The following is a 15,366-nucleotide window of genomic DNA, read 5'->3' on the forward strand; positions in this document are numbered from 1 at the left end:
AGGCCATTATTATCTGAACAATTCATCCATTGTTTTTACAAGCCACTTTGTGTTCCTGCACAAGTTTCCAGAAAGCAATAAGTTCAGTAGGACCTATTTCATGAGAGGTGATAAGACTATTATAAGCACATGGACTAAATTGAACTTTATAATTATTAAACAGAAAACCATCAAGAGGCGGTGTTATTCGTATGTTTTCCTTGTCAAGACAGATTCCTACAAATACATCTTCAAGATAAACGTATTTCACAAGAAAAGAAGCCCTTAAAATTTTTGGTGCAACATCCCCAGAAAACACGTAGCCAGTTCCTGAGCAAAAGTCAGGGTAGACATTGTCTGGGTAGAGGGAACGTGGCATATGCCATTTACTGTTCTCATTTCTGTGTGGCTGGTGATTCTGAAGCAAAAAACCAGTAACATAGTTTTGCTTGGCAGGCAAATTTGGTACTAAGAAGTCCAGCAGATGTTCTGTGTTGACAAACATATCACTGTCTGTCTTCATTACGTATTTTGCTCCTGAACAGTAGACAGATACCCAGTCTATGCCCATCATGGTTTTAATGGTCAAATTTCTATATGTATCATGGAAGTTTTTCTGGATGATATCATGGTGTTTCTCACTTTCCTGTAAAATTGCATTCTGGTCAATTGTGTTGTCTGTGCCCAACATAAATAAACGCACAATAGGAATGCCACTCCTGAGAGACTCATTTCCCCATGAGTGTCTTATCGCTTCCCGATTTTCAACTTCTGCTGCAACTGTTGCAATTATCAGGACTAAGAAAGGACTGGAGTTCTTGCATTTATTTGCTTCATTAATAATATACGGATAGTAATTGATGTTTATATATCCTTCAGCAGGTGGTGACAAGGAAGTAGGAATGTTCAGACGAATATTTCTAATCCATTCGAATGAAGATTGAGCAGTATTAGCAATTTCCGTATTGGCTGAAAGAATATCTTTCTTATCTAATGTTTTTATTAAATAGTTTGAATTAACTTGCCAGTGAACTAGATATACAATAAGTAAGCCACAAGAAACGATGAAGTAAATTAAAAGCAAAATAAATGTCTTATTGGAATAAAATGAAATATTCCTATGTAATGCCATCATGGATTTGCTGTATATTCAACATGCAGTAATTGAAGGCACTTCTATCATTATTATTCCACATATGTAGTTTTGATTTGCGATGTTATTTGCTCATCATCTATAAGAAATAAAACAAACACATTAGCATACTTTCAGTAGCAGACACAATTATAATAAAAATGTCTACTGACATGGTTGAACATGCTTATAAAATGTGTGTTGGCATAATCCACTTGTAACAGCAAATGCTTAAACATGGACCTTCATGAAAACAACTTTTAAAAGTTAAAGTAACATGATAACATCATATATGAGTGGGTTTGGACCTATTTTAACCATTCCAAACAGTGTTCTCTGATAATAGATTGCCAGAAAAGCAAATAGGTAGAAAGTAAAATGGAACATTGATATTTACAGCAGACAACAAACTATAATTCAATGTGCACAAGAATAACTTTTCTGTGGCACAGCCCTTGCCCCTTTTTTAAAAAAAATAAGAAAAATATATAGAAAAAGTGATATTACTGGGCCCAGAAACTGGGGGAATATTCACCCAGATCTCTTAGTGTATGCACTGGGTCTTGAGCCTGTAACACATTATCTGTGTAAACAATGGTTGTCCACTGGCTTGGCATAACTGCTTTGCAGAACTATAGCCTAAGCTGTTTGCTGCATTGCAGGGACCCCTAAATAGCAGTTATCCTCCCCAAGGCAGGATCTGATCCCTGAATGTAACATGTCCCAGTCCCTATTTTTTCCTACCTGCTTAAGGAAATGACCTGCAAAAGAACATTTGGGCAAGTAAAAAAAAACAGGGTTAAAGTTGCAACTTTTGGGGGTTATTTACTTTTGTAGTTTTTCCTAAATATCATGCATGATCATGCATATTAAAGCGACAGGTAGTATTTGGCATTCTATATCTATATGATAAGGCCAGCGCAAAGAATGATTAGGATTTTTAAGGCTTTAAATCACTATGTGCAGGAAATAATGGGTTGGTATGAAATTCAACCACCACAAAAAAAAATTTGACTCAAACACAAATATCCTGACATTAGGGGTCAAATGTATGTTCCACCTGAATCCAAACTTTAACACACCCAGGCTCTGTTCTTGAACCCCATCTCTTCTCCATCTACACCTCCTTCCTTGGTCAGTTGAATACCTCACATGTCTTCCAATACCATTTCTACACCGATGACACTCAAAAATATATCTCCTCTCCACAACTCACCCCTTCAGTATTACACTAATTTACTAACTGACATATCAGTCTGGATGTCACAACACTTCTTAAAACTAAATATTTCCAAAACTTATCTCATGATATTTCCTTTCTCCCATGCACCCTACCCCAACTTTTTAATTGAGATTAATAACACAACTATCCCTCCCTCGTATATATTAAAAACTTTATCGACTCGTCCCATGCTTGCCTCCATGACTTCTCTAGAGTCTCTCCCATCCTTTAGAACTCCTTATCCCAACCTGTCTCTCTATCTCCTACTCTGACCACCTTTAGGCAATCTCTAAAGACTCATCTCTTCAGGGAAGCCTATCCCACCTTAGCCTAACCACTGCACTATCACTTTCTGAAACAATTCATCCCCTACACAGCTTCCACCTCTTGTATCTCTTGACCCTCACTCTTAGATTGTAAGCTCTCATGGGCAGGGCCTGTAATGTAACTGTAATGTTTTCCTTATATTGTAAAATGCTACACAAACTGTTAGAGCTATATAAATACTATATAATAATAATAATAAAAATATTAACACTGCTAAATAAAAAGTTTAATCTGTGGCAAGACTCCTAGATCTTGGGAAGATTTGTTCAGGCCCATGCATCAGTATGGCTAATTTACTGAAGGAGTATTGCATGTTTCCTTTTTAAAAATGAATGTTCATTGAGCTTAGTACACAAAGTAAAACATGTTCACTTCAATCATTGAGTCATATGCAAGCAAGATTCTAGGTTTTAAAATTCTCTGCTTGTAATTGCGTATTCAATGTGAACCCAGCTTCACCTTTTCACTAAGCTGAGTAAACACTCATTTTGCTATGTTGCAAGTCTCTACTCCTGTAATAAATCCAACTCCACACTTTTGAAACCTCTTCTTAAAATCGTCTCACACTTTTCAGCTTCCTCAATGTAGCTGATTGTCTAAAGGTATAGAAAGCTAATTTTCAGGTCGGGTCTGGAATCTTCATCTATAGTTTTGGAGCTCTGACTCTTCACCATATATTAATCCAATATTTGCATTTTAGTGCCCAAGAAAGTGCAGCGGCCTTAATAATTTATAGGTAAATAAGAGTAAAGTGTAATGTAAGGTAAACAAAGTACATTTTATGTGATTGCACACAAAGTACAAAGTACAGTGAGCTTGGAGCAGTGGCTACTTTACAACACACACCGGACCATGGGGAATAAAAGTAGCCACGCTCCAGAAGGAAGGACACTGTCAGCATGAATTAAGAGATGATTGGAGGATCTACAGCCGAGTGATACACAAATAAGCTACATTTTTGTTAATAGTTAGGGTACTTGAATGCATTTCTAAGGTTTAACTCCTGCGTTTAGCGTCACTTTAAGTAACTCATAAGTCATTCATAAGTTAATATCATTACCTTAATGAATGAAATGGAGCTAAGTGGAGTTCAACTTGAAAGGATACTCAACCATGTGCAAGAAACATTAAAAAAACAGAATCTTTCATCACGCATGATCAAATGATTCAAGTCAGCATAGCTTAACCACTTGCCGTCCGCCCGTTGTAAAAAAACGGACGGACGGCACTGCTGCATTGGCGGGTATCACTTAGCTATGTGAATTTTCACTGTGCAAAGTTAATTTTCACTTACCCTTTGAATGAGGTGAAGTTATGGTGACTTCAATCATTCTTTCATGTGTATTTAAATCAAACCTTATAATGTGTGAGTAAAAAGTCGATGGAATGTGTGTAGTGTGGTTAAGATTGATGGAGGAGCGCTCCGCACACCTCACAGCAGTCCCGGCCAATAAGCAAAGTGGTGCTCGTAGGGACCCTGCACGGCCCCGAAACGTCCGCTTTTTGGATCACTGTGACGTCTTGTCCAATAAAAAGGACATATTTATCTTTATTATTGAGTGCTGGTGATTTGCTCTTTTGTTCTGTAGTGTGGTTAAATCTTGTAAGCTTAGGTCTGTCTTGTTTAATTACACCTACATTTTGGTCATGATCATTGCACACTATAGCATGTCACATTTTTCCGCCTTGTGGCAAAAAAGCCATAGCTCTGAGGTGGAAACAAGACTAAGGGGTCTATTCACAAAGCTGCCGAGGGCAGCCGAGTGAATGACCGATCAGAAGTGAAGTGAGCCTAACACTGTTCGGCTATTCACTTCAGGCTGGTACGGCTACAACCATGCATGAAAACATAGGAACTGGGGTGCTGAAAAATGGCAGCACGTGCTCTGGACTGATGAGTTAAAATGAAAAATATTTGGCTTTAACAGGAGGCAGTTTGTTCGCCGACGGGCTGGAGATCGGTACAATAATGAGTGTCTGCAGCAACAGTGAAGCATGGCGGAGGTTTCTTGCAAGTCTGGGGCTACATTTCTACCAATGGAGGTCAGATTTGGTCATGATTAATGGTGTCCTCAATGCTGAGAAATACAAGCAAATACTTATCCATCATGCCATACCATCAAGGAGGCATGTGATTGGCCCCAAATTCATTCTACAGAACGACAATGACCCCAAACATACAGCCAATTTCATTAAGAACTATCTTCAGCGTTAAGAAGAACAAGGAGTCCTAGAAGTAATGGTTTAGCCCCCACATAACCATGATCTCCACATCATCGAGTCTGTCTGGGATTACATGAAATCACAGAAGGATTTGAGGCAGCCTACAGCCACAGAAGTTCTCCAAGATGTTTGGAACAACCTACCTGCTGAGTTCCTTCAAAAACTTTGTGCAAGCGAACCTAGAAAAATGTATCCTGTTTTGAAAGCACAGAAAATATTGATTTGATTTGGATTTCTCTTCTGTTCATTTACTTTCCATTTTGTTAATTCATAAAAATAAACTATTAACACTTTATTTCTGAAAGCATTCTTACTTTACATCATTTTTCACACCTACCTACAACAACAGTACTGCCAAGTAAAGATTGCTCTTTACTTAACTCCATCTTGTTTTGGATTTTATCATCCTATGCCTGCATTAACTTTGCCTTAAGATTCACCTTTCTTTACCTGCATGAATTTGTGAACTATTCCAATGAAAGAGCAAACCTTTCTGCATTTCAGTAAGGTGTGTTTGGGAATAGGCTTTGAGTGAGAAGGGCTTAGGGCAGGGGTAGCAAACCTCCAAACCCTCCAGCTGTGGTGAAACTACAAATCCCATGATGCATATCTCTTTGGGAGTCATGTCTGTGGCTGTAAGAATCTTGCAATGCCTCATGGGATTTGTAGTTCCACCACAGCTGGAGGGCCGGACGTTTGCTACCCTTGGCTTAGGGTATGGTGGAAGTGTGGAATACGTGTTATCATTCTTGTCCCTTGTTTGCACCTGTTTATTGAGTACTTTGCCCAAGGCAATGCTGCTCCAGTTTTTTGTCCAAAACAATGGTCACTTTTCCTGTTTTAAAAATCTCACCTTCATTAAGAATTTCTAGTGTCCAGATAATTATGGCACATAAATCGTGTACTGATAATTATTCCTAAATCTAAAATTGTAAATAAGACACATACACCTTCTTGATGCCTGAGAGATGGTCAACGCTCCTTGTATTCTGTTAAACTATAAATTGTGAGTACAAAAGCAATTTAGCAGAGTACTCTTTTATCTCGACAATATTGACAATATTGCTGTTTGGCCAATAAATTCACCTATTCATAAAAGAACTCAGAGTCTCATCCTGGGTTGACAACGATAGTTCTGGTGGCAGCGTGGTGGGATTTCAACATCTCGGGAACACAACTGGAAGGAAGTTTGCTGAACCCCCGGAGAATAGACATGTGCAATTAGTTTTGGAAAGACTTGTTATTTGGATGAATTTTCGTAAATTCGTACATTCAGATGTATACGTATTTCCGAATGATAGGAATAACGTATGCAAATTAATTAGAATTTCCGACAATGAAAATGTATTTCCTGAATGAAGTATTATTGTGTTAAGGACCAACTTTAAAAAAATCTAAATTTTCATTAGCGGTAAAATGTACAAATTTTTATTACAAACTCGTTTTTGTTGCAGCAAAGTGACATTAGACAAAAGAAAAAAATGACTTACACTTTTTTTTCTTCTGCGGACTGTGAAAAAAAAGGTTCTCCCCCAATTAATACCAGACCCTTTAAGTCTGATAGGAATGTTAGCAGTGACCCCCCAATTTAAAAATTAAAAAGTGTGTGGGGTTCCTCCCAGAAGTCATATCAAGGTCTTTAGGTCTGGTGGGGATTTTAAGGGGGAACCCCACCCCCACAAAATGGGGAAAAAAGAGGGGTCCCCTAAAATTCCTACTAGACCCTTGACACGAGCACAGGCCCTGGGGGGGGGGACTCGATTGCTCACCGTTTCCTGCCCCATCCCTATACCAGGCCAAGTGCATTGGGAGGGTGTCCACTTACCAATGGGGACCTCTTCTGCCACAACCTTGACCCTGTGGTTGTGGGGATCTATGGGCAGGGGGGCCTATTTGCATTGGGGTCAGACCCAGATGTCACTGCCCCCTGTTGTATAAGGGGTACCTTAAGGTGTTTCATTTTCTAAGGCAAAAAATAAACTGTAAAATTTTTGCAGATTTTGCTTACGCCCCGAGTCTCAGTGATGTAAAAGATATATATGCTAAATTTCAAGAAGATTGGATAATATTTAGAGGTTGCACACTTTGATCTGTTTTGTAAAAGTAGGCAAAAAATACGATTTTTCAATGTTAATTACTTTTATTAGGAAAACTAGAAATCACAAACTTAAAATACTATTAAAACTATACACTAAGATTAATAGGTAATATGATAGGCAAAACATGTGTTATATTAATCGACTTTGAACGATGCAATCACTTGTTTTGTTCGCTTGGTGACGACTTTTCTGTGATGCTCGACTACCCTCAACAAGAATTGTTTTTGTTGTTCATCCCTGACCAATTCGTTATACTTTTTTATCAGAGCAATTCCTCTTTCTGCGGTATCATTGACAACCTTAAGAGCATTGACATGGCTTCTTAGAGAATCACTGCAGTATTCTGTCACGTCGTGGATCCCCAAATAATTCAAAGAATGTCTTTGTTTTATTAGTAACGAAATGGCTCAGGTCTTTTCCTTCAAAAACCATGTTTTTACCCTCTAATCGTTTCACTTCCTTTTTCTTTGCAGGTTTGGTTTCTAAATTTTTAGTCATATTTTCCTTAACAGCCTGAGTAATACGTTCGTCCAAAAAAGCCAATCCTACGTTTGTTTCTGACAGATACCAAAGGTGTCTCTTAGCAACTGTGAGAGCACATTTTTTGACGTCTGCATCTGGGTAAGTGCTCAGAAGCTGTAGCATATCCAAATCATTCTTTGGAGCCCATCGACTTACAATTGCCTCATGCCAAAAGCGAACATATATGAGGCTGACAAAATGTGCAACCCGTTTCAAGATTGCATCTTTGGAAAAATGAAACACCTTAGGGTACCTGTACCCCAACTCATTCACTAAAGGGTTAAAAATAAAAGTAAATAAAACACACCACACATTTAAAAAAAAGTCATTTAATTAATAAAAATGAATCCATCGATGTAATCCAGCATCAATCACAATGAACGCCGCCCTCTCCTCCCTTCCTATTCCTGCCCTGCTGGGCCTGTGCTCAGATCAAGGGACTGGTATGACTTTTGGGGGAACCCCACATGCTATTGTTTATTTATAACTTGGGGGTCCCTCTTAACATTCCTACCAGACCTAAAGGGTCTGGTATCAATTGTGGAGAACCTTGATTTTTTTGTCTTCTGCGGACTGTAAAATAAATAAATACATAAAAAATAGATGCTTTGCTGCAACAAAAATGTGTTTGCAACAAATATTCATACATACTACCACCAACGGAATTAATGAAAATTCAGATTTTGTCTGAATCCTGAAACAAATTGACTTTCAGACCTGAAACCCGAAAAACTAAATTAAATCGAAATGAATCGAAAAAAAATACTTTTTTTGCCAGCACACATGTCTACCGGAGACATTCACGTTGATTGCACTCTACATAACAGTTAAGCCACCTTTTGAAATGGCTAATGTATTGTATGTCTCCTGAGGCCAGTGACTGAGTGAAGGGTTCCTAGGTGACGGAATTGAATAGGTGGGTTTATTGAAGAATATTTGTAACTCTGATTGTGTAACATTTTTGTGTAGCTGTATTATCTGGCAGTGAGATTCTGTTTTGGATGAACTGTTTGTCCCGACACTGTGCCAGGACAAACAGTTCACCCTGTGTGGAGCGTACTTACGGATTACAGTAGAGGAACTTTGTGTTTTGGAGGGATTGTGTGTCCTGGCACGGACACAGTGTGTGTATTAACCTGTGTGGGACCGAAGTCTGGTTCTATGATAGAAATTCAAAGATAGGCTACAGTAGGTTCTTGCTCGCTTGTATGTGTGAGTCCTAGAATTAAAACTTTAATCATACGTCAAAATAGTTCTAGTTGTAAAAAAGATTGTTTGTTACCTAAAGCTTCACCTGCAAGTAATGTGTGCTTGCATTATGGAAATATTAATATAAGATATCTTAAAAAATGGAGAGTAAAAAAAGACTAAAATAAAGCATCTTGGTCAAATAATGTAGAAAGATTCAATAATGAAGTAAAAGCAGTATAGGAGAAAGTTGAAATGCCTGGGTATACTAACCCTACAACAGTACCTGTTTGCCCTAGACTCCCTCCACCACCTCCTCCAGATTACATGGAAGATTTCTTAACAGAATATCAAAAGTTAAAAACCTCCTTTTCAAACAATGCCCTTAATGGAGCAATCAGGGGTAGACAAATAACTGGACAGCATATTGGGGATGGTCAAGGTAAACAGGAGGAAAGGGTTATACACACACGTTCTGAGGGACTTCATAATGAGGAAGTTATGGTAGCCACAAAAAAATCCTCCCCAAGCTCCAGCAACATGTTAGCACCATTAAGAAAGGTCTATAGTGAACCTAAGGGTACCATTGTAAGAGTACATGCACCTTGGTGTCCCACTGATTTCATTTCTTTTAACTTCTTCATGACGGGAGACGTACACTGTACGTCCCACAACAAAGTGCCCAAAATGACTGGCCACGTATAATGTTATTTGTGGCTCTGCAAGGCTAGTAACCACTGAGAATCAGCAGTTACAATTCATTAGTTGATGCCTCAGTATAGAGGCATGCATTAATGAAAGAGTTAACCTTTTTCAGACACCCGATCCCTTTCAGAAATCGGGTGTCTGACAGTGCAGTGCAGTGCATTTGCAGCTCTTGGCGTCACTGTGACAGCTGGTATAGATTGGGAAATCCTGATGTATGCCAACTTTTTTTTTTAACTTTCAGCAATAGAAACATAATGTTTCTATTCCTGAAACAATGTTGGAGTTTTCTGATCGTTGTTGAAACGATCATAAAACCTTAAGTGACATCTGATCCTGAAATGCTGCAGGATCAGTGTCACTAAGGTTATTATTGGCTGTTCTTAAGTTTGAAGCAGCCTAATAATAACCAAAAATGTATTAATTAATTTATCAAGCAGTAATAGTGGGATTAATTCACAATGACTGCTTGATATAAATAAATAAAAATTTAAAAAGTGTGCAAAAAAATAAATAAATGTAACAAACAAAACGATATATTTAAATATATTTGTATACTATCATTTATATAAAAATTAACCCCTTACAATAAAAATCTGCAGCCGAGCTGCAGATTTGTTTTTCACCGCAGGGGGTTGATTTTTTTAACGCCCTCATGACAGTGATGTTTAAAGTATGTCACTGTCACTAAGTGTGTCACTTAGTGACAATGACATTGTATGACCACTTTTAGCTTTAGCATTTAGAGAAAAAAAGATTAAAATGTTAGGTTTTAATTTTAGGCCGAGAAGTACAGAAACATTTCTAAAATCCTAGGGATGTGAGGTTTTTCCAAATAAATTAATGTATTTATTACATTTCTTTTAACTGTGCTGTTTTTGTAAAAAGAAATACTACAAATCAAAACTGGGGAAAAGTGTTTTCTTTACATTTTTTTTCTCTTTTTTTATATTTATTTGTCCTAACTGACGTGGAAGAATCACACAGCAAAAATTTCAAAAGTGCTTCAGTTATTTACGAAGAGAAACTAAAAACAAGCTCAGTCGTGAAGGGATTAAATCCAAATTTCCACTATTATCTAATAGCCCTGGCAGGTGTTTGGAAGTATTTGATCTGGTTTGTAAAACCTATTTGCCTATAAAAGTTGACATATATCAATTGTTCTCTGTGGTGATGACAGCAGCTGAAAGGGTTAAATTTTCAACATGTTATGATTCTACTCACCCAATCACAAAATGGGGGAGCATTTGCACTGACACTGAGGCACAGCATACATTAGAAAACTTGCAGATATTTAATTCCCAAATTGTTAATGCGGCCCGCTTAGAATTTTGTCCACCTTGAGATTGGTCTCAAGTATCTGCAATGAAACAGGGTTCTGAGGAAAATGTAGACACTTTTCTTGAACGCTTTTGAGCTGCAGTTAGGTGGTATCGAGGACCCAGAGAATAATGCTCCTGTAATAGTAGTTCAGTCGTTTGTGAACTGCCTTTTACCTGACATTGGGGCCAATGTTAAATTGTTATGTCTAGGGTGGCCAGCACCCTTTCCATAAGGGCTGTACACAGGTGTGCAATCATTAGGTGCTGGCCACTACTGAACAATGGAGCCCATTTATCTGTTTGATTAGTTTTTATCTTTAAGTATGTTTATGAGTACAATGTTTTTAATAGTTATATTTAGCCACTTTTACAGATCATATTATGTTTATAATCTCTGTTATTCTTTTTTTGTATCATTCAGAAATATCCCTAACGTTTACAAGATATTAATGTAGAGTAAGAAGAATATATTGTATATTAAATTGTATAGCAGGGAGATGATACATTTGCTAGGAGGGATGCAGAGATGTTAGAAGGTAGAGGGGTGTGGAATGATGGTCTAAAATGGACAATGTAAGCCAAACACTTATCCAAGAATGAGAACGCAGGTTTCTGTGGAGATAGGAAACTGAAAATCAGTCAGTTAATTGATGGCTTCTGAAAAGATTTACAAAAATTTTTGTCATGAGAGATTTAGTAGAAAACTATTCATCCCAGTAAATATTAGTTCCAATATCCTATAAATGAGTAGATTGTTGTCACTACTATCCTGAAGGGGGAACCAAGTTCCATTCCAAAATGCATTTATGATAATTAAGACTATAGTGCCATTACTACTAAGAGTGTTATTTACTGTTAAGACTCACAGAGAACATACAGTGCTCCTACCTGTGCTCCCATGATCCTCCTATTTAGAGTTAGGATCAGGAACCAGGGGCGGATCCAGAGTCTAGTCTCGGGGGGGGGGGCACTGCCAGAAAATAAGCCCCCCCATCTGGCTCTTCCACTGCTACTGTGCCACCCCTTTCCTCTCTCACTGTCACCAGTCAGCATGACCGGACTATCGGCCTTGCAATTTATGTTAACATTTTTTGGGGACAGATAGAGCTTTCTTTGGAGGTATATAATCACCACGGGGGAAGGGGTGTTATTTTTTTTACTATATAATGAAAAAAGTACCGTAAATGTAAAAAAAAAAAGTTTCCCTACGTTCTGTTATAAAACATTTATTCTTACCCATATTTTTGGTAAAACATAAAAGGCGGGATCACGTCGGGTAAATAGACACCAAACATGTCAAGCCTTAAAATTGTGTGCGCCCGCAAAATCGCAAAAAACGCCCACAGGCCCATAGGCGACACTTAAACCGCTTTTACTGCTCATCAGTTTAGTGTTATCAGTGATTAATGGCCCTAAAATTATTGCTCTCACTGCGACGTTTGCGGCGATATGTAACATGTGCGGCACAATAGGCGCAATCGTCGTTTTCGCACATAGGCGCACCCGACGCATATCTGCGTGTGTATGTGGGGGGCGGGGACTTAAAAAAATTGTTTTCTTTTTTAATTTTTTTATGCTTTATTTTTTTTAATGATTCTTTAATTTTTGTATTACTTTTTTTTTTTATACACACAACTTTATTGCTATTACATGGGGGGCTAAGAAGCCCCCTATGTGATAGCCAATTTACATGACAGGTCCTCTTTATGGAGACATCAGGGGTCTCCAAGACCCCTAATGTCACCTAGGGACCCCCAGAGAAGCTGATGAAGCAGAGATCGGCTTCATCAGCTTCTGTAGCTGGAGAGTGACACTGAATGCAGGAAGTGATGTAATATAGATCACTTCCTGCATTCGGGGACTGAGAGAAGATCAAAGGGAGACCGTATACTGATCTCCCTTTGATCTTCTGTCACAGAGCCGTGCCGGCCGCATCGGGCACAGCGGACCTCGGGACCGGCAACGGCAGTGACAGCGGCGGCTAATACAAGCAATCGGGCGTCTCTAGAGACTCCCGATCGCTTGAATGTAAAGCTCCCGGCCGGCTGTACAGCTTCACAGAGTTAACCGCGGTGCAGTGTAAAAAAACGGCATATTACTTGTAGTGTGCCGTTTTTTTACACTGAACCGCAGTTAACTTGACAGCTGTATGTCCCGGCCGTGTGCGGGGATGTACTCCTGGTACGGTACCGCGGGTGGGAGCATCTCTATCTCGGGGGGGGGGGGGGGCAATTGTCCCGTTGCCCCCCTCCTGGACCGCCACTGTCAGGAACGCTAACACCTATCATCCACCCTCAGCCCAGACAACATGCAGTACACAGAGAATAGAAGAAACTCAGATTGCACGTTTTACAAAGCAGATATTAATGGTATAATCAACTATTTGGAACAGTTGATGAATCGATCTGCATTGTTATACAACAGCAAAAGAATATGAGGATTTGTTGAAGTTTAGAGTCTATAGTTACAGATATCAGGAAGGGGTATTTGCAAAGGTAATGAGTCGTTTGGCAGTAACGGTAGGATTCAGTCACAGGGAGATGGTATTGGGCTGCTAAGTGTTGTAGAGATTTAAGGGAATAGTTTATATATGTCTTTACATAGAAAATACCTACCGTTGTAACCATGTTGTCAGTGTAATGTGAGGAATAAGATGATGCAGTACCGTAATGGATGGACAAATGTTTTGAAGGGATTTGGATGAGAGAGAGGTTAGAGGGAGAGACTTCCAAACCTCTAGGGAAGCTATAAGAGACGGGTATGGAGGTATGTCTTTAAGAGTAGAATATTTGTAAGAAAGTAATATGTCTAATGGGGATTTTGTTTTTAATAAGGCAAGTTCCATTTGTGCCCACAGTTTATTGTTGGACGGCTTGTTCCAATATTGAATTTGGTCGATAAGTGAAGTATCTGCTGATGAAGAGTTTTAAATAAGGATGAAGGAGGAATTATAAGTATGGTCCTGAAGATGAAGAGGATCTTAGCTAAAAATAATATTTTCAGAGCTGCAATCCATCCTGAGGTACATAGACACAAGTGATTAAGCTTATTAAATTCTGTCGGAATTTGTTGAAGCAAAAGGTTTCTAATTGAGCGTGTAGAGATTGGCTGAGAATTTGGGAAGTTGTATGTCTAAGCAGGGGATTGAGGTGGGTAACCAGAAGAATGTGGAAATTGGGATTTAAGGCTGGAATTGCCTGAATATGATAATCCGGGATTTGTGATTTTGTAGTATTTAGTTTCTAGAAGGAAACCTCACTAAATTTGGTGAGCGTAGAATAGGTTGCTGGTAGGGAAGTGTGGGGATTGGTGAGCATGAGGATCACACCATCTGCAAATAATCCTATTTTGTGGGTTACATTACCAATTGATATTCCAAAAATGTTCGGGTCTGATCAGATCATGTGGGCTAAAGGTTCCGTCAGCAATGCAAATATAATAGGAGAGAGAGGGGCAACCTTGGTGGGTACCTTTTGTGAGGGAGAATGGAGCAGACAAGTGACTGCATGAAAATATTTTGGTGATAGGGGAAGAGTTGAGGGAAAGAATAGCTGTAAGAATAGGGCCTTTGAAACCAACATTTTGAAGTACTGCTTTGCGCTATCCCCAGTGGATTCTGCCAAATGCTTTTTCTGCATCTAATGATAAAACAAAGGAGGGTGTTTCGTAGATTTAGATATTTCTAAGGATATTAGGTAATCTTCTAGTACCATCAGGCGCTTGCCTGCCACTAACAAATCCCACTTGATCTGGATGTATTAGAGTGGGGAGAATATTTAGCTTTCTCTGAGAAATAGCTTTAGTGTAGATTTTGATGTTAGAGTTCAGTAATGAGATGTGTCTGTGGATGGCGAGAAGTGAAGGATCTTTATGTGGGTTAGGTATGGTATTGATTATGCTTTGTAACATCTCTGTAGGAAAGTATCCTTTAGTCATTGCCATATTAAAAACTTCAGTGAGATGAGGCGTGAGGGTGTCTTAAAAGCTTTTATAATATTGGTTTGCAAAACCAGCTGAACTGGTGGATTTATGGAGTAGTAGGGAGTCAATAACAGAGTCAATTTCAGAATGGGTAAAGGGAGATGAGAAGAGATCTGAGTGGCGCGTGGATAATTGGGGGAGTGTAAGGGGATCTATAAAGTCTTGTATAGTGCTTGCTTGAGGTTGGGGTACCATTGGGTAAGTTTTTAGATTATATAGAGACCTATAATAGAGTTTAAAAAGATTGATCATTCTGGCAGTGGTAAATTCTTTGGACCCACTGGACGCCATCTAAGTTTATTTGCTAAGCAAAAGTTTCCCTAATTGTTAAGGGCATATGAGGTAGCTTTTAGTTTTTTTAGGGTACATTCATGATCATTCAGTAAGAGGATGCATAATTTATTTATTTCCTCTATGAGCTTAGACACTATAGTGTGGTAAGGGGAGTGTTTATCCCTCTCCTCTAAACTTTTAATGGAATGTAGGAGGTGCACTACTTGTTTTGTACGTTTTTTTTGGCATGGGTGCCCAGTTTAATGCAAAGGTCTCTGATATATGCTTCCTGTGCATTTCATAGTATATCTATTGGTGTCTAAGGTGTAGTTAATTTCAAAATATAATTTTTGGGCTTCAGAGAGCTGTGTACCGAAGTCTGGATTTGCCACG

General features: G+C 38.7%; 1 protein-coding gene across 1 annotated transcript in view; it reads right to left on the reverse strand.

Moving 5' to 3' along the window:
* Positions 1-15,366, reverse strand: part of LOC108790015 (beta-1,3-galactosyltransferase 2-like) — a 96,349-nt gene continuing 80,983 nt past the window's right edge. Inside the window, exon 3 of the mRNA XM_018560181.1 lies at positions 1-969. Coding sequence (XP_018415683.1) covers positions 23-969 — 947 coding nt within the window. The 3' untranslated portion in view covers positions 1-22. The remainder of the gene's footprint in view (positions 970-15,366) is intronic.

Source organism: Nanorana parkeri, unplaced genomic scaffold (assembly GCF_000935625.1).
Source record: "Nanorana parkeri isolate BGI_ZX_2015 unplaced genomic scaffold, ASM93562v1 scaffold438, whole genome shotgun sequence".
Classification (NCBI taxonomy): Eukaryota; Metazoa; Chordata; class Amphibia; order Anura; family Dicroglossidae; genus Nanorana; species Nanorana parkeri.